The sequence below is a fragment of the Struthio camelus genome, chromosome 4 (assembly GCF_040807025.1).
Source record: "Struthio camelus isolate bStrCam1 chromosome 4, bStrCam1.hap1, whole genome shotgun sequence".
NCBI classification, from domain to species: Eukaryota; Metazoa; Chordata; class Aves; order Struthioniformes; family Struthionidae; genus Struthio; species Struthio camelus.
Window position 1 is genome coordinate 42,248,881 of NC_090945.1, and position 25,614 is coordinate 42,274,494.

Sequence of the window (25,614 nt, forward strand, 5' to 3'; positions counted from 1 at the left end):
TCAGGTCAAATGAAATCTTTGAAGATTATTTTATGCTAAACTTAAAGAAACATTGACTGAGCATATACCATTGCAAATTAACCAATAGCTTCAACTCCACTAAAACTGAGGGAATTTTGCAAAGGACTTGAAAAAGTGAATCTCTCAGTCATACATATTAGAAAAATAGAAGCTTTCTTTCTAACACATAGAAACAATAGATAACGCCCTGAATAGACAAGAGATACTGGTAGCACTGAAATAGTAAGCTATGTTGTAACATTAAACAAAAATGCAGAATTAAAGTTTCATATATAATATTAATTTAATCATCTTCTGCAAATATATCATTAAATCATTCTTCAAGATATCATCACAAATATGCCATAATGGACAATGCAAGAAGTTTGCATTAATTTTTCAGGGGTCTTTAGCTTCATTAAATCTGCCATTATGAATACATATACTTTGTATGCAACAATCAGTATACTACTTTTCAGGTCAGAAGCCCTAAGCAAGCAAAAGCCAAGTATATGAATACCATTTCAGTCAAATAGAGCTTTACATTCCAATTTATGAAACTAAACTTTAGCCAATTCATTATGGATATTTGGGACTTGTAAACAATTTAAAAATAATGAGAATCATTAACTCAAACTCCAAAAGCTAATATAGTTTAACCTTGCAGAATGAACATGGAACACTAAATAGATGCTGGCAAAATACACTTCATATATCTTTTATTAGTTGAACATTTCTCACAAATTTGTCCCTCTTTACAGTCTATCAATATTTTTTTTATGTATAAATGTCATGGTACCTGTAAAGAAAGTCAACTACTTATGTTTGGACTGCAGACTTTCTATATAGCCTAATTATTTCACAAAATAATTAAGCCCAAGTGTGACATCTACTTTTCACTTGTCTAAAAGACAGCTGAAAGTGTAAAAACATTCCATTCCATTTTCAAAGTCATCCAACAGATTCAGAAATTCTTGATATTAAATACACCAGGAACCCAAGTTTGTTTACGTGCTAGTAATTCTTCCAATAAAGTCATCCTGTAAATTACAAACTTTAGCTAAAAAATTATGTTAGCATACAGAAGGTTCCTAATTCCTTAAAGATCTTGTGTAATTTTTCTGTAATCTTTCCTCTTTGACCTCACATTCACGAAGTAACCTTCCTCCTCTTGCATCACATAGAAGGAATCCTTCTCTTAAAAACATGTTCCTTCTGCATTCACATGATCAGTGAAGTTTCCCCTTCTAAATCACAAGCTTTTTATAATAACTACAAAGAATACATACACTTTGATTTTTAAAAACCTATCTTAACAACTACATTTATGTATCACTGATGAAAGTATGGATATAACAAAAAATTTCAGATGTTTCCTTTGACTGGCATCAGTGGTCTCAGCTGAGATTCTGCCTTACATGTAATCACACATACTTCAAAAATTTCTAATAGTTTAAACAAAAAAGAGGAATGCCTATGGCACTGTGAAAGAGAACTTCAGCTTGTTTCTGTTTTAACTTAGGCTCAGCTGTGATCAAAGCATTCAATTATTAGTAAGATTTGAATTCACCAGCATTTCAAAATAGCAGCTAATGATCTATTAAAGTTCAATGCAGGGTAAAAGTTTGAATTATTTTTGAGTTTTGAGACCAAGAGAGTGATCAAGAGAGATACCTGCCATCCTCAGGACAGACCTGAATATCCTCCATCTGGCTTGGATAGATAGGCAAGGTATGAATGGATCTGATGTCTCCCTCTTACTACTTTGCACCATGCATCTCTAATGCCACTCATAATACATAAAGAGAAACAGATTATGTGGAAATTGTTATATTCCTCTCTGTGTAAGGCAGCAGAAGGGACGCAAGGCAAGGCCTTGGACCAACTGAATTGACAAGTGTTGAGCTGCAGTAAAGACTCAACACAGATCATTCCCATTCCCATTCCCCTTGGAGGGCTACAGAGTTGCTGGGCAGAAGATTGCTACCAAACAAATCACAAACTCCTTTGCTGCCTGCTCCAGGTACAACATATCTAAGTGATGTTTGCTCATGACACATAGCTAATTCATAATCTAGTAACTAATCATATCTTTATAAAGACCAAATAAAGTGGTCTCATTCCGGTGGGGGAAATAAGGTTGATTGCAGCACTCATCTATCTTGTATTTCACATTTCATTTTGCATATATGAAGGTGGAAAAAGAGCCCAATATAGTTACACTGAACAACAAATAAGAGCAGAGTCTGAGACCTATATTGTGAAAATAGATTTGATGATATAACTTTCATTCTTGTGGGTTTTTAATAGGATTTTGTGCGGAAACACCTTTCTAAAACTATGATTAAAGCAGAAAATATCAATACCCCAATGTTGTTCATCTTCTCAAATCAAACAGGGTAGCATATAACCCAGAGTTTATTTAAATATGTAACATTAAGAATAATAAACTATTAAAAATATATATCATTTAAGAATATATAGGCAATTTAGAAATAACAACATTGTATAGTTCATAGAACAGTATGTCAATAAGAAAAATAAAACCTTTTCCATAACTTTAAAGAAAACATTTTCCATAAAAAGCCTTTATATTTTAAGTATTTCCCATTTCATACTATGTATAGGCTAGTGTAGCTCACTGATCATTAAAAAGATATGAATATTATACATGATGATAATTGTATATTTTCCTTCACTTTGACAGAAATTTCATAAAGAGCGTCAGTCATGGCTCATTTTGCAAAAATGCCTCTGAAAATTATTAATGATATTTACACGATAATCTCCCTTTTTTTTCTTTTTAATATCACTGTGCATTCGAGGAACACCTTGGATACTTCAACAACTATTACTTCCTTGCATAATTAGTCAAACTAATATTCTTCCTTCTTGCTAAAAGATGACAAAGGATTCAGCATGGATCATTCAGCAAATTGATCTTTTATGGATCTGTTTTAAATATAGAACACACCTGTACAGCAGTCACACAATAATTGTCTAATAGTCCAAAACCCCTTTCCCTGTTCAAGATTTGAATATTCATATTCTACAGATTTTTATTGAAGGCTACAATATGCAAGCCTGAACATATTTTCTTTATGATTCTGATTTTAATTTTTTTGCTGGATTTAAATCTTAAACATTTATTTTTTTCCCCCAAATGCAGATTTACATAAATAACGTATTCTGAAGATATATGCATTAGAAGTGCTTAAGTCACAGGTTCATTCTTTCCTACAGATAGAAGCATCTCTGATCACATTTCTGAAGGAATTTCATTCATTCATTCATCACTAACCTATAAAACTATTTTCAGTCTCTCTTTCCCCCTACTGGTCATTGCTGTCAGCATGGCTCGAGAGGTACTAACCCTTTCTTCCTACAATGTGTAAGCCTACAGTAACATAGCCTATGGTGATTGACTATCTTACCTTGACTTCTTCCTGTGTAATTAGGCTTTTTTCAAATACTTGCTGACTATTTTTGAAATCTTAAATCTTCACTCCTTCCATGTTAGGATTCCATAATGTGCACAACAAAATTCATGTGTATACAACACTTACTCAAACCATTCAGAAAACTGAACTTGATTTATTCGGATATATTTTTAGCAAGACATTTGAAAATCTTACCCTGGGGAGATATATGTACCTACAAATACATGTCATGCTCTCATACTAGTTTTTGGAGGTGGTTGGTAGTTGCTGCCTTAAATGTTACACGATCAGACCACTACAAGTAGGCCATCCTCAGAAGAGATGGTAAAGTTTGGTGCATGTAAACAAAGCTCAGATCAACATAGTAATAAAATATAAGCAGGCCTGCTAAGTGAAACATGGGCATCTGACAGCTGTCATACCTGCCTGCCATTGGGAAAAAAGGGAAAAAGAGAAAGAGCGTGCACGAGAGAGACCGCGTGCCACTGTGAGCCTCCCCCAATAATTCTGCCTACAGTTGGCTAGGCCACATGCCTCTTTACTAACTAATACTTCTGTGCAGTTACAATTCTTGCTATTGAAGACTCAAATACCTACTCCAGATGACTACAATTTTCATTCGTTTCTATATTAGAAAATAAGGTAGAGCAGTAATATTACAAGGACATCACATTACTTTAGGCAGACCTTTGAACATAGCTCATATTTCTAGCAGAAATTCTAAAGAGCTGTAATGCTTGTCTGCAAACAGCATCAGCTACTGTGGGCTGGCAGATGCAAGCAATTGTCTCCATGATGCAGCAGTAATTTTGTGCAGTGCTTACCTCTTGCCCACCCCTAGCATGGAGATACACAAGGTCCTGCTCCATCCTAGAGATTGCTCACTACTGCCAGTAACAACAGCCAACAAGTTATTTGCCACACCGATTTATTAAAGGTCTACAGTGGTTAACAATAATATTGCTTTAGTCAGCAATAAATCTGTGAATTTAGAAAACATTTTCATCCTTTTCAAACTGTTTCATGCAAATGAACTAAGTATTTTATTCAGCTTATAAAGTTTAGAGCTGGCTAAAATTTGGCAGCTATGCCTTTATGGTGTATCCGCTCCTAGCAAGTAACATTGACAAGGGTATTTTTTACTGAGATTGAGACTTAGCACTAGGAAATGCAACTCATTTATTAAATTCATTTCAGAGAAGACAAATAGCCTTAAGCAATTCACTAACCGATGATATGAGGTAGCCTTAATACAGTTGTTTAGACTGGTCAATGTAAAGACCATGCTAAATTCTTCAAGTAGCTACTGAGGTCAGCTGAAAGATGTCCACTGACTTGCACAGCTTTTAGATTAGGCCTTGAATCACATATACCAGAGTCCTGTCCTTGTTAACAATCTCGCATGCATGTCCATGTTTTTATCTACTCATAACTTTTGTGTTACTTCAGTAACTTTGTCACCTTAGCATACCGAATAAATTAGCTGATGTTTTTCCTTTTGTCTTGTTATGATGTTAACGCACCTAAGAAGGATAACATTTTTTGCATTTGCAACTACAGTCAAAAGTACTGCACAATCCCAAAGTATGACATGTCAGCAAAAGGCTTACACATATGTAAGTGAAAGCACATTTTATAGAATACTACATAAAAACAATGCTTGCAGGACTGATTAAAGACATTGTTTTCAAATTTTGAATTAAAGAAATAGTTGTATATTTGTTAGGCTAGCTGATTTGCTATGACATAATTTGACTATCATAACAGTATAGGATGTATTTGATAGCTAATGCTGCATGTCAGTGGAAGAAATTGAAAACAGTTCAATTGATGGTTTTCTACCTTTAAGAGGTTTCTACTCTATTAAAAATGAAATGGCACTATTGTCTGTAAATGGAGTTAAAATGCTATTGAACACCTGCACTTTGAATTACATCTCAAGAGTATTTAATGTCCCTTTCTGCATCTTATCAGCACAGTCAAGAAAATTCGAAGCTCCAAAGCAGTTAAAAATGCTGCCCAGAGCAGACCAATTTTTATTCTCAGCAAAGATGATAATCAGGTGATCAAAGAACTTTATTCCATAGGCAAGTCTGAACTGGTCATTTAATGTTCAAACAGAAGAAAATACATATTTGGAGCCCTGCAGAGCTTCAAAATAGAGAGACGGAGACTCAGTCTCAGCAGCAGAAGGAAAAAAGTATCATGGCTCCTTTAAACAAATCCTTCCTTTGGGTGGAAGGAAACGTGTACAACTTTATAAAGTTAATAAATATGAATTCAAAATAAAGATAACACTTTACAAGCAATACCCTATTACACTGACACAGTGAAATTTCCTAGGTGATCTTGGTTTCAGCAACAATTGCAATACAAACAGTAATTCACAAAAAAAAACTTAGAATTTACACAACAAAAGGAGCGTGCTGTGGAAATGCCCCTGTGCCACAGTTCCCTCTACTGCCACAGAAACTCTGCTGGAGACGAGAAAGAAACGTGCAAGTTTAACCTCAGGAAAAACCTTGATCGAGACCACTTCAATCCTGAACACTAACGATATGATACTAATGTTACAGCAGTTGAGGCAAACTGTCACGCTTGCCACGTAAGAGGGGAAATAACATCCTGACAGTTTTCAAAAGCGCAGAACAGAGCGGAACAATAAAGTTTCCAGAGGCAAAGGTATCGCTGCTAGACTTTATTCCCTAAAACTTAAAGATGGTGGCATCACATAATGAATCTCCATCCTCTTCACGACAGGCAACAAACCCCTTTAAGTAATTCAAGGGGAAAACATTTTCTAGTGACAGTCCTCAAGTAGGAAAGCCCATAAGATATGCCTGCAGACTTAATTTTTTTTTTTCCCCTGAATTGAGACCTATGAAGTCTGCCAACAGAAAACGCTATTCCTCAGCAAATCTCCACCTCTGTACACTCTTCCATTACAAGGCAGTGTTAGCTCTGCCTTAAAAGGCTCACACACTCTTCTAAACAGCACTACGTCTCAATTACCTATAAGCATACAATTATAAAGGAGGGAGGATAATTCACTTCTCTGGCAGTTGTAACACAGGCTACACAGTCAGAGTACTTAAAACATGCATATATTTAAAAAACTGTTAGGAATGTGTTAATTGCAACTTTAATACATAGTGATTTGTTAAACAAGCAGACTAGACAAAAATGTGTATAGTCTCCCCTCAGCATTCAGAAAAACTGGTGAGAGCCTAACTCACTCTGAAGTGGCTGCTAATCTAGGAAAGGCAGTTGGTTGATCTATGTCTCATCAAGTTAAGGCAACCTTCCTCCATTCCCTAAGTTAGAAGTGAGAAATTCAGAGAATTGCTATCAGTGAATTGTGCAGCCTTCCACCTGCCTATAGCTCCTATCAGACAAGGAATAATTTCACAAGGAATTATTGCTTAAAGTCATACATGTTTTTTCTACTGCTGCTGTGAAAAGGTCTGCAGGGGGAGGGGGGAGAAATCGAGGAGCAGTTGCATATTTCTGGGTCCTAGCATCTTTAAGAAACTCCATTTCATATATCAAGGAGAAGATTGAAGAGGTGATACAATCATAGCGTATGAATGCTTGCGTTATTGCAAAATCGCTGATACTAGAATGTTTAATCTAGTAATCTAGCACTGAGATATACCATCTTTAAACTAATATGATTGGTTCACTCTGGACTACGTTCTGGCATGACTGAACACTGCCAGGTCTCACGAGCGTGACAAACTTGAGAGAACAAGGGCAGCAGCCAGTAGCCTATTCACAGGCTGGAGCAGCCAACATTTTTCTGCCAAGGAAAACAGTGAAATGCCTCTAGCAACCATTTTTTAGGATTTGTCTCGACAAGAATTCCAGCCTGATGGTTATATAAAAAGGCCTGTGACTCTTCTCCTCTAGTACAGCTATTACAGCTGTTAGTATAGGGATTAATTAGCAAGGGCCTGGTACTGGGTTGTCTTAACACACAAGGCAGGCCAGTAGCCAAAGTGCTTGACAGAAACCCAGGCTCCTACAACTGGCAGCTTCACTAATGTTCCACATTTAGCCCCAAGGCTAAAGCTTGAGCAATGCTCACTAATAAATATCTACAGCACGGTTAAGACTATCCCAGTTTAGCAGACTTAATACAGTGTTAAATAAAACATTTAACAACATTAACAACATAGTTTATCCAAGCCAAACATCCTCACTGACTTGCATTACTCCATGAACTTTAAAAGATAGACCTAAGACCTTTAGGCTTTAGAAAAAGATAGATTTTAAGACTTTTAAAGTCTTTTAAAAAAAAATAGTTCAAAGTTTCAGTGATGTGTTTTACAAGCTCTTTCAATGTAAGGTTATTTGGATTATTGATTTTTTTCTGGTTTTGTTCTTTAATTCTCTACAGGCAGCTGTAAGTCTCCTTCTCCATCTCCCAAGAATAATTCAGGTAAAACATGAACATAAATATGATTTTTTTTTAATTCTCATTTTAGTTTCTCAGTTTTTAGCTTTGGACAGTTTGGGCCATTTATTTCTGAAAAAAATGAAGAGAATGTAAGTAGAAATCCCCTAAACTATTTCGAATGCATGGAAAATTTCACATATTACAAGATTCCCAACAACCTGACAATGTAACAGTGTACTGCAATAAAAAAAGTCAACTAGACAATTTAAGCTAGAAAACTATATCCAAGCTATTTCTTCTATTCCCTTTCCCTAAAAACTTGTGTTCCTAGTTTCAGGAAAACAAGCCCTCTTTCGACTGGTCCAAGATATGGCTGCACTACTCTTTAATAACATTTCTTGTTTAGGGAAAAGATGGATCTGTTAGCGCTAACTATTTATTTCAAGCCTGTTTGTGAATGACCTTTTTTTTTTTTTTTTTTTTTTTTTAAAATGAACTGCTCATAAATAAATATTGTGGATAAGTTTAAACCCATACAGTTTCTGGAGAGTTACTAGGACTGTGGTATAGATTGATCACTACATCTACGTTGCAGTGCCTTTTTTCAGTTTTATAAAAAGAAAAGTTTTGTTCATATATTTTCTGGAAATACTGAAAACTTCAAAAATAATGATGCCTCTAAATAGTATTTTTCAAAAGGATCACGGAAGCATTTTGAGAGTGAACATTCCTGTAAATGTTTATTTGCACATGTTTATTCTCATAAATTTTGTGTTCTACCTCATGTGAAGTAGACCTCCTCTCATCCGCAAGTCGAATCAGCAAATAAAAAGGGTTACATACAAGAACTAAGGTACTGTATATTTATAATATTTTATACATGGTCATTTTCTATCTTTTACAAAAGTCAGAGAATTAAGATCCTTCATTTTTTCAATTCTCTTCTGGCTTTTTAGAAGCAACAATATTCCATTCAGCTATCTACACTGAAAGTAGAAGTCCTTAAATAAAGCATTATGAAAGATCATTAAAATATCACAAATATTGAACAGGTGAATTCTGAATAAATTTTCCACATTATCAAATTATCATTTCAAAGTCCCATTCTCTTTGTCAAAACAAGAGAAAAGCACTGTCTAAAGCTTAACAAAAAACAAGAACAGATCTAGTAATTTATCTGTGCCACCACTCACTTTTCAGTTTGAAAATTATTCTTGCGCTTAAAGGTCCAGAATAATTGGTAAAGTATTAGCATACAACTCAAGAAAATATTCTTAATAAATGAAGACTGAAGATACATCCACATCTAGATAACGGCAAAGCTCAGCAAAACAACTCTTCCTACTCCACCTAAACAGATTTTCATCCTCCAGAAATCAATATGCAAACTGGACATCAGGGCCAGTGCCCATCCACAGATCTTTCTGTATGAGATCAGAATGTAAAATGTACACCCAGATCCCGGGGTGTCTGAAAGACCCCTTCTCCGAAATATTGGCAAGTAAAGTAAAAACTAGCAAAATGAAACAGAGTAAAAAAAAAAAAAAAATCTGTTTTTCTTTTTTTAGCCACTTTTGTGGTGGGTAGGAGTTGTTTTGACTAATACCAAAATTATCAGCTTGGTGTTAAAGAGAGGCTATCAAGATAACTCTTATGTGTGCAAACTTGTTCAGCTATGACTTACAAAAAGCATGCAAAGGTTGTAAGCTGTTATACTAAGTACTTTAGTCTAGCAGATCAAAAGCTGGACTGGGAAGAAGGTGTTCTGTCTACTTTTTCTCGTTCTCCCACTCCACTGTTGTCTCAAGACTTGATCTATTAAAATATTTCTATCGTTTGTCTATTTAGACTTCCTGCTGCTTAGGAAAAGGACTATATCTTATCATAAGTCCATGCAAGGCAAAAGATTAATGAAAATATATTAGTTTTTCCCTCCAGAGTTACTTGCAACCAGTATTAAGCAAAACCACCAAAAAAAGGGACAAAGACGGAAAAAGGAGTATGAGTTCATTTTCATCTTTTTCAGAAAATACATATCCTCTACAAACAGTGGATACACATAAAGTAAATCTAATTGCTTATTTTATTTCTTTAAAACAGCTGAAGTTTCTAACTATCTTTAAACTCTTTAAAACTTTAAAGGGATCATATAAATCTTTCTTAAAGAAAGATTTAAAATCTGAAATAATTTCTAAAACACGCAGAGTAGGTAAAAAAGTATGCATTCGGGTCTCTGTAAATGAGGAACCACCACCAGTTGTGATATTTACCAAATCCTCTGGACAGTTTTTCTTCTCAGAGCACAAGAAAGAGCACCCACGAGAAAGATGTTTTCAGAGACTGCATACCATTCCACTGTGGAGCTACGCCTATGTCTAAATTATCATAACTGGAATATTTTTGTTGCTTCTAGGTCTGGATTTAAAGCTCTGGCACATCCTGAAACCATTTCAGGACAAGCTTCAAGTTAATTAACTTGTCTCCTTTTCCCTCGCCTTTAGTTTCTATGGAACATGCTTTAAACAGGTAAGAGAAATCTTGGCATGGTTCCTGCATCCACAGGGCCAAGGACCCCACGTATACCAACGGGCAACCCCCCAGCTCAACAGGCAGGGCACTCTATGGCATGTTACCTCATTACCACAACTGTTAGCTCTCTGCCACTCATTATCCATGGGTTACCCAAAAATAACTTTCCTATGTGGAAACATATTTTGAATATTGAGCTTTTTTAATATCACAAAATATATATATACATATATTCTCTACACCTCTAGAAAAGGCTCAGTGATCCCATCATGCCACTGGAACACCCATGCAGCAGGGTATTAGCCAGCTTTGTGAAAAACCTAAGCAATAGCTTCTTCTTTGTCCAATTCAGAACAGGGACTTTGCAATGTGTCTCCCCATTGCTAAGGCTGGTGCTTCAATCATGAGGCTGGAGAGCCTATTTAAAGGCTTCATAGTGTCTCCCATTACTGTTATTCCTTTCTCTTTAGACATTATAATCAAACAAGACTAGTAGGCAGCCCAAGACTGACTTGGCCTAACTGAGACCATGCTTGTGAAACAAGACTTTGGAGCATCAACTTGCTCTTAGTTTTTCTACAAAGTGCAAATGCAAGAACATCACTTTTTTTTAAAAAAAGCACAGTTTCAACAAAATAGAATTTTTCAACTGATTACACTCCTTTTGCAGGCTCATTCCATCCAAACTTTCTACACAGTATTTCCTCTTTCAAATATTCCTTATCCCTTTTAAGTCTTGCAATATAGTATTCACTGTTCAAGTGTCCAACTTTAATGAAACAAAAGGCAGCGACAGTCTTTTCATTAACTTCAGTAGGATTTGAATTGAGCCCTGAACTCACTTTTTCAGAAGAAAATGCCAGAGAAAATGCCTTATTAAATGGAGGTGCCTCCCACCATGAATCTTTACCACTTAGTTTTCATGTACCAGAATCAGAAACACATAGTTTCTACCTTCATTAAAAAAAAATCAGTTCAAAAATATTGTAAAAATTAAAGAAATCATTAGCAATTTTATATAGCCACATATCCTCATGTATCTGACATAGACTTATTTCCTATGTTCAGCATTATTAGGGACTTCAAAAATCTTATACTAGTTTTTTTTTCCCCCCATTCCATATAAGGTTTATTGCAAAAGTATGTTTTTTTTCTAACTAACATAGCTAAAATTTCTGCTTTAAAACTTCATCATACAGTAAAAAAGATGGATATATTCCCAGTGCGGCCATTCACCATCTGCTTAAGCAAATACACTTAAAGATGCTTCCACAAATGTGATAAAGTGACAGCACATCTAACAGCACACAGAGCCATATTCTGAAATGATGATCGTACAACTGTAGTTTGCATCATTAGGGACCAATAAAAATCTTTATGTTCCATTTGAATGGGCAAGGATCTTATCAAAGAGAAGCTGAAATAGGCAAATAACAATGAAATGATCCATTCAGCAGTTGTCTTAAGTTTAGGAGCACTAATGAAACAAACGTGACCATAACTAGCATTTAATACTGGAAAGGTATTTTCTCACTTTCAGATTTTTACACCGATATTAGACTTGCCATTTTACAAGACTAAGCATTTTCCAGGGGGACTATCATATAAGCAGGAGTAAATTGTATATTGTCAAAAGTTTAATTAAGATTTTCTGTGGAATTAAAACATTATTCTTTTAATTATCCAAGTGATGACTGAGGAAATGCTAAATTCATAACTGCTTCTCCACACACTGAAATTTCCCGAAACAAAGGCTGAATAAGAAAATAAAGCTTGGAACTTCATAAACAGTAGCATTTTTTCTATTCTACATACCTAGTATTACTAAATACATATCAAACCCATATTAAAACACTGCTAATAGCAAAGCTTCAATAGACTGAATGCTTATTGGGAGCCTTATTAATAATCCTAAAGAGAATACAGTTAAGAGTTCTACTGCTTTAAGGCTAACATTAGCAGTTTTTGTTGGCAAAAAACACTTTTTTTTTCTTTCCGATATTCGGCAGTGCTGATCTCTAAATGATTTTAAAAAAAAGAAAAAAAAATATTTCCACCATCTGCTCCAGCCTCGAGGGAGACAAACTTCCCTGGCACTATATAGTTCAGAATTTAATTGCACTCAAAGCCATTTCAAGTAAATGCAAATATATAAAACATTAATCACAGCAAGTGGATGTTTTGTATAATTTTACCTTGCTTATTTCTTGGGGCTACATTTTAACCTATTTTTGTTGTAATCTTTTTTAAATTTCTGTTGCTTTTACTTTCAACAATTTTAAATTAAATCAGTGTTATCATTTCAGATAAAGAGAAAACTAAAGGTTCTAATTAGATTTCATTGCCCAATTTATCAAATTCCATTTACCCTACACTTGAGGGTTAAGACAAGCACTTTTGCTAAGGCCACTGACTCTGAAAGTGTTTTCTAATCTCAAATAACTTTCTTAATCTAGTTTCTTCAAAAAAACTAAAAACTACAAATACAAATATAAATATTAATTTATTTGATACTAGTAGCAAAGCTCTGTGATTTCAATGAAAGCAAAAAGTTAAGTCCAGATTCAGGGGGGAAAAAAAAGACCTAAATGAGACTGAAACAAAAATTAACTATTTTGTATTCCTGAAATTAATCTCCTAAGACTAATTTCTGCTGCACAATTCTTTGGGCTACTCCATAAAAGTTTTTATTCTAAGCCAAGTCTGTTTTATCTCAATACAAAGTCTGTTCCTTAATAATTTGAGAACATGTTTGTTTTTTTTTAATTATAGTCTATGTTTAAAAAAAAAGTCAACATTTCCATAACAAATATACAAAAAGTCTTTGGATCACTCCAGTTATTACAGTTCTTCACCAAGCTTCAAATTATTGTCTTTGCTTGCAAAGATTTATGTCAAAGTAGCATGGAGAACTTTATTCTCATTTTGTTTTACTTTTCTTTATATGCTGCAGTAATAAACATAGTACCTAAAAAATATTAAGTGCTGACAATGAAATCTAATTTCTAACCATAAAGACTCCTTCAGAGGATATATAAATTGACATCTTCCAAACTGTCTACTGCATTTAATCTATTTACCAGGCCTGGAAAAATATTTACATATACTTAGCAGAGGATATTGCCCAAGTCTCCCACTGTTGTGAACTGTTTGAAGTCCTACCTTACTACCCAACACATTCCAACCATCAGATGAAAAGGAAGGAAAGGGAAATTAGAAGTTGCCACTAGCTCGTAATCTACCACAAAATACTAAGAATTTGAATTTAAAAATCTCTGTGGCTTTTAAATCTCATTATTTTCTGTGCTTTCTAATAGATTCCGAAGAGTATGAAAAAGCCCTACAGCTCTTACAGAAATAAAAAGAATAGTAGTGCTAAAATTAGGTAGTGCCACCTATGTAGATTAAGTTATGTTGGATCATATCCCATTTCCTGAGATTCTACTAAGCCATTCTATATTTTAAAAATAAACAACAAAAGATACCTTTTGTAGTTTCTTCTCAACACCCACAGGAAACAATACACGGCTTCACTCAGAAGACAGTTACTTAGGTACAGAAGTTGAAAAAAGAATAACCTAAACCAGTCAGTTATCTGAACGTCAGTGACAAGGGCCTGAATATTTCCCATGAAATTCTTCTTTCCTTAAGAGAGATGTTATAAACAGAAGGCTGATGCGAACTGAAAAACGAAGGACAGATGAAGAAATAAAATAGTGGAACTACAGATCATCATAGGTCTCTCTCTCTCAAAAATGCTCTTTTTCAAGCACCTAATTGAAGAAAGATCATTTTCCATTGTCCCATGAAGCAACAAATATTTCCATGATGCTATTTTAAGAGGGAGTAAATGGTAAACAGCTTTTAACCTATGGTTTTATCTACTGTAGGTTTACTTTCCTAGCAGTTATTAGCTACTGAACTCAGAAATGGAAATTTGTTAGCATTTTTGTGCCTACTTTTCTCTGGTATTTATGAAAGAAGCTATTGCTTTTTTCAGTTCCTATGCCATATACTAATCATCTCGAACTACAAATACTATGCCAATGTCTTGCATATGTATCCAATTGCTAAGCTCTTTAAAGGCCAATAAATTGTTCTATCAAGCAGAAAAAAAAATTTTCCTCCAGATCTAATGATAATTCTGACATGATTTTAATTAAAGCTTTAAAAAAACCACAGTGTGTATTAGCTTAATGCTTTGTTGTTATTCTAAATTCTGAAAAAAACTCACTTAAATGTTTGCCTAAAGACTAGACTTTATTATAAGTTTATGATTAAAAATTTAATTTTAGTTTGATTTGCTGTGGAACAATTTCCACTATTCTAAAGTCCCTTTAATTAAAAATAACAGATTTGATAAGGATAAGTATAGAGAATTAAAGCTGGCAGCATGAGTTTTTACATTTGGAATACATGCAGTCATTGTGTGTTACATTATGGACTACAGTGGCCTGTAGTCTTTTCAGTTTGGAGGAGACACTCAAGTGTCAGGAACCAGTAATTATTTAAGAATGCCATTTTAGAACACCATAGAAAGTTTTGGGAGTGTTTTTTTGTTTTGTTTTGTTTTTTTTTTTGCATTCTTCCGTAACTTTTTAAAGACCACCTGAACACAAAAACTGAGGACATAAACAACACCTGAAGCCTCCACACCCATTTGCTGTCACACACACACAACTTCTAGCAACACACTGTAGACAACACTGAACTAGCAGTAAAGGAAGAGCAAAGAAAAATATATCCTGTACCTCGAATGTCCTAGCTGCAATGGCAGGCATGCACAAGTTTAGTAGGTGAGACGGGAGGGCACTAGCAGGACTTGACTGCTGCCTCTGCACAGATTGCCCTTTGCTAGAACTCTGTCTCTTCTGTTTTTCTCCCGTTGTTCTCTCCTTTCCACTAGTTCCCCCAAGACAGTACTGGGAACTAATACTCTACCGGCTGAAGCAGAGCGCTGCAGGCCCCCCCATTAGCCCTCCAGGCAGAAACTGTGCCAGTAAGGGTGAATATAGGAGATACTTATCCCTTCACCTTCTGACAATATCAGTCCTGCAGGATTCCCTTCCAGTCTGGTCCCTCATATGGGCTCATATGGGAAAAGAGCAATTGCCAGGTGCACATCTTCTGCTTTTATAAAGAACACTAAAGAAAACTACTGTTGCACCACAACCAAATACAGGTGAACTGCAAACTTGAACTTTATGCAGTATTTGGTAAAAGAAGATGAATGAGGCACTTCATTCCATGTATAAAAATGCCTAAGAATAATTTCATGTCATATGGTCTTTAGAACAGGTATGAACAATAATATGTACTTCTAATGACAAAGATTTCAAGGTTCTTTCATTTTTATTAAACATTTTCTAAGCATAACCATTTCGAAGAACTATAGTACTATATTTGGCATACATGTAGGAGTTGCAAGCATTTGTGAAACTACTCGTGCAAATACAGTATCTTTATTTTAAGCAGAAATCACTAAAACTAGTTTGTTTATTTTTTTCCCAAGTTCTTTCCCAAGTTCTTTCCCCTTTACTTGGGGAGAGAAAAAAAAAAGTAGTTTTACTGAAATTTCTGAAGCTCCTACACTATGCAAGTAAAGTATCTTATCATAAACAGGAGCCAAGCTGCCATCTACCTTAAGCAAATAGACAAACTGAATAATCATATCTACACTTAAAATACTGCTTGGTCTGATTCAAAGACTAGATAGAGACTTTAGAATGCAACTTTCAGTAAGGTCTTCTTTCAACAGATTGCATTTCATTACTAGAATTTGAAACACTTAGAGCTCAGATTCTTCTACTAGTGAAATTTTTGATGTCCATACACATATTTCTTTATGAAGTAACAAATAGCAATGATGCCCCTACGAGTAATTTCAAATTTCACTATATTTTGTGCAAAGATTAACTAGAGAACACTAATTCCGTAGCACTGTATGAATACGGAACACATAATAGGTTAGCGTTATTAACAAATTCATTCCAGTGGTGAAGGACTTAAAATGCAAAGATCAGCCACTGAAAATAAGAGATGTCTTTAAAGTATGTTTTCAGCAAGTCAAAAGCTTTATTTATAATGTGTACGAGGCTTTTCACTCCCCATACTACGTTTTAGAAGTATTAATTTAAACCAAAGGGAAAGAAAAGGAAGTAAAGTTCTACACTTCAGTTGCAAAGTAATACATGATGATTGACAAATGATAGATGTAGGATACACTGAATTCCAGAGTTTTTAAATTAAGCACGTTATATACACATTCTCATAAATATCTTGCATTTAACATCACTCTGGACATCTAGTAGCAAGTGTTGCATACATAGGCCTTGCATTTCTGTTAGGTTAGACAACTTAAGAAATTTAAGACATTTCAGTGCAATTTAAGAGATGCTTGTGACCAATCTGGGACAGATGCTTGAATAAAAACAATGACAATAATCAAAGTTTCATGAGCAGTACCACTCACGCAGAAATAGAAGACATGGGGAACAGCTCTAGAGTTTAGTTTACGGGTTCCAAAGTGCAACAAAGTGAACCAGTTTTTGATTAGTTGCTGCATCACTTTTCAACAGAAAAGAAACCTAATATTTATCTGTCATTAACACCAGTGTGGTTTCCACTCTGTGAGCATGCAGTTACTAGTGTAAATAGTTCAAAACATATACGTAATTCCCTGTGCAAAGACAAACTTAAGATAACTCATTTTGAATAGTAGCAGTGGTGCACCAGAGGGAATGTATGTATATCACTGGTCAAATTCCTAATAGAACAAAGGAAAGATTTGCTATGCTCTACTAAAATTATACTTTAGATAAACAGAATCTTTCTTCATTCCTTTGTCTTCTGATAGAGCTCTGAAAGATTTTTCAGATTTCTTTTTATCGTCTGGTTTATGTGAAATATATACCTGGAATGATAGCAGAAGCTTAACAGTTTATCAGCAGTAACCTTAAGGGTATATGCTACCTGTGGTAATTCAAGCCTTTAAAAAGAGCGCAATGATGATGTTTTGAAAACATTAACAGAGAAGCCAGGTGACAGCCAGTGTTCAGATATCTTAAAAGGAAGTTCTGTTACAATGAAAACACTACTCCAGGATAATATTCTGGAGTAAAGTGTCCTAAATCTGTTTTGAAAGATTGATAAGATAACAAGGACGGGTATTCAGAATTTATGTTTAAGATCAAATGAAATATTGAATTGATTATTTATGAATTATTTATGTAGTGAAATTTTTAAGATGATGCAGACTTACAAGCTTGCTTTTGAAGTACATAAATAATTTCAAATAAGACAAAATAATATCAATATTTCTAAATTAATGTGTCAATATTTTAGAAATCTATTTAAAAATCAAGCTCACCTAGGGGACAGATCATAAAAGTCTATAGAAGGAAACCTTTACTAATTGCTGGAGAGGATAGGTGCTCTAGATCCTTTTTCCTGCAGGCTACAGTTCGTATTTAGTTCACATCAGCTTTTTTTTTTTTTTTTTTTTTTAAACCAATAATGATGAGAGGATGACAAAACACCAAAGCCGCTGCCTTCCTCACTCCCTCCAGTAACTACAAAGTCTACCTGTGAAATTCTCTGTTGCTTAACTAGAAGGAAAAAAATTGTTTTCAATCTGCTGCTCCTACTGACTTATCTGATTCTTTTTAGCTCTTGTATTGGAATACAAAGTGAATAGTCTATTCATACCCACCCTCAGCAAGCACGATGGTTTTATAGACCTCTTTCATATCCATCATAAGCCATTTAGTACTTTTGATCAATTTTGTTGCTGTATTCTGAACGTTTTCCAGTTTACCCAATGGCCTTTTTGAATTGTTCATAGCTCTTACCTTCACTGCCCTGAACAACTTAGTATCATCATCTTTCTCACCTAAGTTTCCACCTTCTCTTTTGTGGAAATTTTGAACAGGCTGAATAGCTAACATTATAAAAGCCCTCAGAAATCTAGCCATTTTTTATAATACTAGCAAGAAATCCACAGCTCAGACAATTTAATAGGTTAAAAGTTTCACCAAATGAATAATAAGACACAAACTGGAGGTGGAGAGAAGGAGGGAAAGGAAAATAAAATGGGGTTGGTATCATCATAAGAATGCTACAAAAGCTATTTCTAAGTAAAAAGCTTACATACAAAATAACCTTTTTTTGAGAATTACTTATAAAATTCCTAGTACATTGGAGTATATACATTACATTCTAGAAAATTCCTAGGAAACTGCAGTTTGGCATAATTATGCCAATGACTGAGTGTATTACTGTACAGAAATATATTGATGCAAAAGCTCTCACAATGCCATGCTACACAGTAAATGCAGTTTGTCATGGGGACATTTTTAGTCTCCCATTTAGATGGAATCTTTTCAAGACTTACTGGCCTGAATTTAGGGGAATGAAATCACAGAGGTTAATACAAAGGAGAAAAACCTAACTGAAGCCTCTTTGACATCCAGTATGTGGCATTCAGTACCCTGTGTCTGAAAAGCTCATTGATAGCAGCATTTGGTGACATCCTAGCTCAATTGCTTAGTTCATGGTCCCACCACGAACAAAAGTCCAGCTTAACATTCTAGAAGGGCTGGTGCTGTTATTCTTCTTCTTGGGAACTCCCAAGTTCCCAAGAATAACAGCTCCAGCCTTCTAAATTTGGCACAAAGCCATTATTTCATGCCGAGACTGCAGAGAGCAAAGACAGTGGCAGAGGCACCGAGTAAAGCAGCTCTAGCCCATTGCAATCACCACCCACTGGGGATTGTTAAAGCTATAGCTAGCGATAGCCAGGAAGGGATCATTTAGTAATTTCAAGTAGAGCATCAGCCAGATGGTTGAGTTTCTTTTCTCTCACAGAACATAAAGCTACTCTTTGGATTTTCACCACTAGTAATTCCTTTGGTTCACCATTGACTTGTTCATCTCTTCCCACAACTAAATCCACCCTCATGATACATAGCAATCTCTCTTTTCTTCTTGATATACTTCTTTTCCTCCTTCTTTCCCTTCTCTACTTCCTTTCCCTTGCTTTCCCCTTTTGCCTACCTTCCCCCTATGCCCTGCCCAGGAATAAATATATAAATAATAATAAAAGTCACAAATATGATTATCACCAAGGCTAACAAAACTTGCAGCCTGATAGCTGGTTTGCTTCCCCATTTCTTCATTTGCCTATAGCAGTTGTAACAATAGTCTGAGATCATTCATAGACAGCACATTCCTTAGATCACAACCAGTTCCTAAAATGTTCTCTGAAGCGTTTAGACTATCTTACTCTGGTAAGATTTTTAAAACATTTTTAAGCAAGTATATTTTATAAAGATTGAGAGCACCGCTGAAAGTAATTGCCACTCACTGACAGTCACAGGACAATGGACTTTATAAGCAAGAAACTGAGGACTCCACAGGTGCAGAAAATACTTCTGAGTAATAGGATCCATGGATCCTATTGAGATCCATGGATCTCAAAGTGATTAGCTTCCCTGCAGAACACATATCACCTCTATATTGGAAGAAATTGAGACAATGTATTGAGTAATTCAAATGGTCACAATTAACACTAACAAAATCATAAGGAAGAAATTCCCCCAGTCTCTGATGCAACTTCCCTTTTCCATACAGGCATGCAACTGATGGAAAAATAATTACAAAAGGAGCGGAAAAAAGTCTTTTCCTAATTTAGGATGGCCATTATCTTGATCCATGTCAAAAATGTACAATTTGCATAAAAAGCAATCATCAAGGAAGACAAAGAGATACTTGGGCTTTTCTGCTTCATTTACTGTTTTATGCTAGCATTCACCCACATAGGGAAAACATGATTTCATTTAGTGTGGGGAAAGATGGCAAGGGACAATGAAAAAGGAAGGAATCTGATGAATTTGTGTTTATGCATGTCAGACAGACGAGTAGGAAGTACAATTCATGTATTACATTAACTGTTGCCAGTTTACCCACACAACCTTATCAGCCTGTAATGGGACTGAAGCAAGAAAAAAAATGTATAATTAACAGTTTTAGTGATAAATAATCTACACGAAAAACAGACAAAGTGACAAGTATCTGAAGCCTTAGTTTAGAAAAACTGTTACCATGAGACTAGAGCATTGATATAGGTGGTTTTTGCAACCTCAAAGGCATTTTTCAAATGTTTCAGATGCTGGTCCTACAGAAGGATTTGATGTTTTTTGTCTGTGGTTTCACATACAACTTAGGCAAGACATACATTTCTCAGTGATGTCAATGAAGTTTCAGCATATAAAGCAAAGACCGTTTTTCATTCAGCAAGTCAATCCTTTAACTCCGTTTATTAGGCAAGTGTTTAAAAAGGGCAATTTTCAAACCATTGAACAAAGCTCTCATGTCTTTTGAGACCAACTTATGAATCATTCAGTTAGAAGATTTATTATTTCAATAATTATAGCTGCTTATTTGCTACTGTGAGGTATATAGAATCAGGTGCATAGAACATTTTGCTTATAAATTTTTATTCTCTAGTCACTGAATAACATGATGTTTTCCAGTCAGCTTCCTTTGGAAAAAGTGTACTTCATAGGTTCTCTGGTCTTGAGCTCTATATGCAATCTGTTTAGATCTTAAAATTTTCCCTGAGTAAACAATTTTTTCCAAAGGAAAAAAAAAAAAAATTAACCCAGTATGGGGATTTGAGATGAGAAAGACTGGAGAGAAAGGAAAATATTTTATACTGTTTAACTTAAGGCACCCAGATAAAGTGCTCAAGTTAGAAGATTTCAGTATCTTGGTAAAGAAAGCAGAGTTTTCAGACAGCAACTCAGGGCAATTCATTTGGCTGTCCTAACCACTTTCTGAACATTGTCACTGACTAAAGGAGAAACCTGCTTTGCTAATCCAGCACTTTATAATTAAAGTGGCTAAAGGTGAGTATCGTTGAAGATGTTCATCCTCATACACTACAATACACGTGAGACTGATAAGGTGAGTTTAAAACACAAAGATGAGCTAAAAGAATTTCTGGCAGCATTTATTTAATATTCCTAGCTAAACTACAGTCTCACTTTCCATTTGAGTAAATGGCTCTCTTAACTGCTTTTGCCTCCCTCTCCAAAAAATAACACTATCGTTTTTCCACAAACACACTCTGACTTTATTTATAGCATACATCGCATACAAAAGAACTGAAATTAGCTCCGTAATTTTAAATATCTTTGTGTTGTTACTGTCATTTATTGTATCAGAGTACTGTACCAGCTGTAACAAAAAGTTGCTGAGCGTTCCATGTTCTAGTTTTTTTTGATTAGTTTTAGTCTATGTAGGAAAACATAATACTTCATTGAAAAATAAAAAAAAAAAGATTACGACTCTGGAGATGAGGTGGAAGGATCCACATTTATTACTGTACAAACCAGTTCCATAAGCTCCATACGCTTGAATTCTAAAATCAAGTTATAATTTTGCGCTGCCTCAGAACACAAGCTACTTGCTTACAATTGCATTTTCTATTAAGTCTCCACATTTAATTTCAACTGTATTTAAAGCTTTACTATAGCTACAAAAAAGCTAAAGCTTTTGCTATAAGTATATATTTCCTAATATAGAAGAGGGTTTTTATTTTGTTTTGAATCTATGAACCCCGCTTGGTTTTATTGGTCTAAAAAACTATCCCTTAATACATATTTTGATGTGCTTGCAGAACTTAACATGTCTATTGGTGGAGGTTAAAGGAAGAGAGCCACTTCACTGTGGCATTTTCCCCATCTATTCAACAGAAAAGAATTGTGTAATCCCCATTGTGCAAGTATTGTAAAAAAACTTTTTCTTAAATGAAGTTCTTGAGGAATAAGAAGAAGATGAACTTTTTGTTTTGAATAGGCATTTTTTTTTACTACCAAAACTTTTCTTCACGATAAAGAGATATATTTGTGCATAAGTTAGGATGCTTGCATTTGATTACAAAAAAAAAAACAAACAAGCAAAAAAACCACCCAACTTTTCATTTTAAGAACTATTTCTAGACCTTCAGTTCAGTGAAAAATTAAAATTTGACAACTGTTAAAATTCTCAACAACTTTATGCCATAATACAATCAACAAAATCACAAACTCTTCAGGCTTTTTATATTAGTTTTCATTTAAATTGGTATATTCAGCTTAAATGAAGCATTCCCTACAAAAGTGAATTTCATTTCATTTAATAGAAGTGTTCTTCACAGTAATTTTAGTAGTTAGCAAACTATGTAGTTTAATTCAGTAATTTTAGTAGACTTGATCCTGTCCTGTGATGTTTTAATATAACGTTCAAGCAAATTGTTGACTTACTGAGTAGTTTAGGTTTGCTATTACGGAGAACGCAACTATATTCACACACATAAAAATGTTAACAAAAATAAGACAGTCATTAAAAAGAATATAAATTACTTTGACCCCTGAGTAGACTCATTAAAAATGGCCTTATTTTAAAACAGTTTTGCCTCAAAGCCATCTGTCTGTTTTAACCAGTAAAAAAACATCACAAATCTGTGGAAGTACTCATAAACATGTTTAATCAAGGTCTGTATTGGCCAAGATCCAGAAACCTACAAGGTGTGCACTTGCAATTGCTGATATCTTCAGTACGATAAGCTGCTTAACATGAGGTACACCTCTCAGTATTCAGGCTAGCATCTCTCAGCATTAGTAGACTAAAAACGAGCTAAATCTCGATGCTATGGCAAACATATAATTAAATTCTTCACTGCCCGGTAAGCAAGACCCATCTAGGCATGAACAAGCTGCTGATCAACAATTCCTCAACTTCAACACCACACTCTCAGTGCAGCCTCTACAGAGCTTTAATTGAACTGCTTGAAAACATATACTTGATGAAAGCGCACAAGATATCGTCCAGATACCCCTACCTTTGAAGAAGCAATCTTCATTGTGCACAATGGTGACCTTTTGCTTTTTCAGGCAGGCTGCCCTGTGCACTTCACAATGGTTTCCATAGTATTCACCATCAGAACCACATACAGGCTTGAAATGTGGCTTGCAATGCTCCATGCAGAGACATTCAGCTTGGCCAGTCTCCCCATTCACAACGCAGTGTCTACCCAGACCACAGTACTTGTTTTCACATGATCCAATATGGTCATCTTGACCCACATAACCTGCAGAAGAAAGTCAAAAGACTCAAATGGTATGTAAAGCATCTGACAAATTTTATATAAAATCTCACCCAAAGACTTTCTTTTTAAGCAGAAGTAGGTACTCTAAGACTATGTTAGTCCTTGCAATAAAAAACTGTCTTATGAACTTAATGGATTGGGGAAATGCAATGAGAAAATCGTAATTCTAATAGTACAATTGACTGCGTGTATTAAAGTATCAAAACAGACAATGTTGTTTTACTGAACTGATTCAGTTTTACCCACTCCAAGTGGCTGTTTGGGTAGGTGAGTGTTTTAGGTATTTACAAAAGAGATGGCTTGTCCTAAAGCAGAAGTAATTATTAGTGACGCTTAGCATCTACTCTGCAGAAATGGCAGGTAGGGGAAAAATAGTTCTAAAGCATGAACCAATGGAGAACAGAAATGAGTAGAAGCAAAATGAGATAGAAAGCATTATAACTAAGTAAAATTCTGCCAAAACCTCTCCCCCAGCCAAACAAGTTTCTTATAGAAGCAGGCTTACTTAAATACAAAAATAATACAAATGCTGGCACTTTTATAAATATAAATACTACTAGAGTGATATAATGTGGAACAAAATGACATAGTGTAACACAGTGCAACAAAAGAAGAGATAAGCATGTTATGGAAGCAAAGGTATAATGCCATTAAGTACACTGCGATCATAAGGATCTGTTTGTCATGATTTTACATTGCGGTACTCTCAGTTCTGTTATTTCAAGAAGCTGGGAACCAGGGCAGGTAAAGGACTGGCAGAAATCTACCATTCCCGGCCACAGTCCTGTTCGTGATAAACCAGTCTACATACAGTTTGTAGTAAGAGTTTACATTACAGGGGGGAAAAAAAAACCAAACAAAATACGTTAACCATCTGTACAGTTGCGGATCCTTGTTCCCCCCTTGGCTGGTCTCCCACAATGAAATTCTTCACCAACTCCAGATGTCCCATGCTATCCTGAAATATTATTTTTGTAGGTGCAGACACTAAAAGCACAACTTCAGAATCAAGGAATGAAAAACAGTTCTGGCATTTTTCTTTAAAATACTGAATGAGATGCATACACAAGGCAAAGTATAAGGCAATAAAAAGAAGCGGTGAAGCTTCAGAGTATTTTTTCAAGAGTCCTCATATCCTAAGAAGCTCAATTCTGGCTAATGTTCTTCCCCTACCCACTTCTATACCTTTTTAACCCCTTCCGCCATCCCCACAAAACAACAGTCAAAAAACCCTCACCCTCTTATTTTTCTGTTGCCCTCCATTATGTTTCTCATCTTTCCACATCCTCATTCTCACTTTGAATGTATTTGCTTTCCATTTGTTGCCCTGTTTCACTAGTCAGGTATCCTATCACACTTATCTAGTCTGCCAGATGATCCTTTTCTGCTATGTTTTAAGATTGTCAAATTATACTCTGCCCCAGTATTTTACTATCTGTTCCCTTTTTTGCCTGAATATTAGATTCACAGTGTCAGTAATATTTGCTGCTAGAGGTACTTAAAAAAACACGAAAATATTTTCAAGCCCAGGCCTCAAAATAATATCATATACTAATGGACCAAAAAGATAAGTAAAGAAGACAGTGTGAGAAAGGAGGGCTTTGAGGAAATTTTGACACAGGAACTCAGATTTTTCCTTTTTTAATGAAGTACAATATTCATCATAAATGCAGTAAGACCTTTATTATCTGTTTCTTTATCTCTACTGAATATTCAGATTAATTGAACCAAATTTGTGATTAAAAAAAAACTAACTAAACAAAAAAACACCATATTCACTTTAATCACCCAGTTCTTTCAGAAAAGCCAGAACCACAGAAAAAAACCCTTCAGGAAAGAATACGGTTATTCAACTGCTTCTGCATCTCATTTTCTATCCAGAAACATTGTTCAGCGACAGATAATGCGCTTCTGCCCTAGATGCTTACCACTCAAGGTGGAGAACTAATCTGGCCTAACAAATAGCCATCGCATATGCAGAAGTCTGTTATTTTTTGCCTGGACAGGGAATCCAATACACTCAGGATGCATTTATCTACAAGTATAACTGTATACTACAGTTGATCTTACCTGCACAATAGGTCTATTCTATTTTG

General features: G+C 35.0%; 1 protein-coding gene across 3 annotated transcripts in view; it reads right to left on the reverse strand.

The window, feature by feature from the left end:
- FSTL5 (follistatin like 5) overlaps positions 1-25,614 on the reverse strand; it is a 332,339-nt gene that overhangs the window by 200,544 nt on the left and 106,181 nt on the right. For all 3 annotated transcript variants that reach the window (XM_009677159.2, XM_009677155.2, XM_009677157.2), the window contains exon 4: positions 23,252-23,500. In XM_009677159.2, the coding sequence (XP_009675454.2) occupies positions 23,252-23,500 (249 nt within the window). The remainder of the gene's footprint in view (positions 1-23,251; positions 23,501-25,614) is intronic.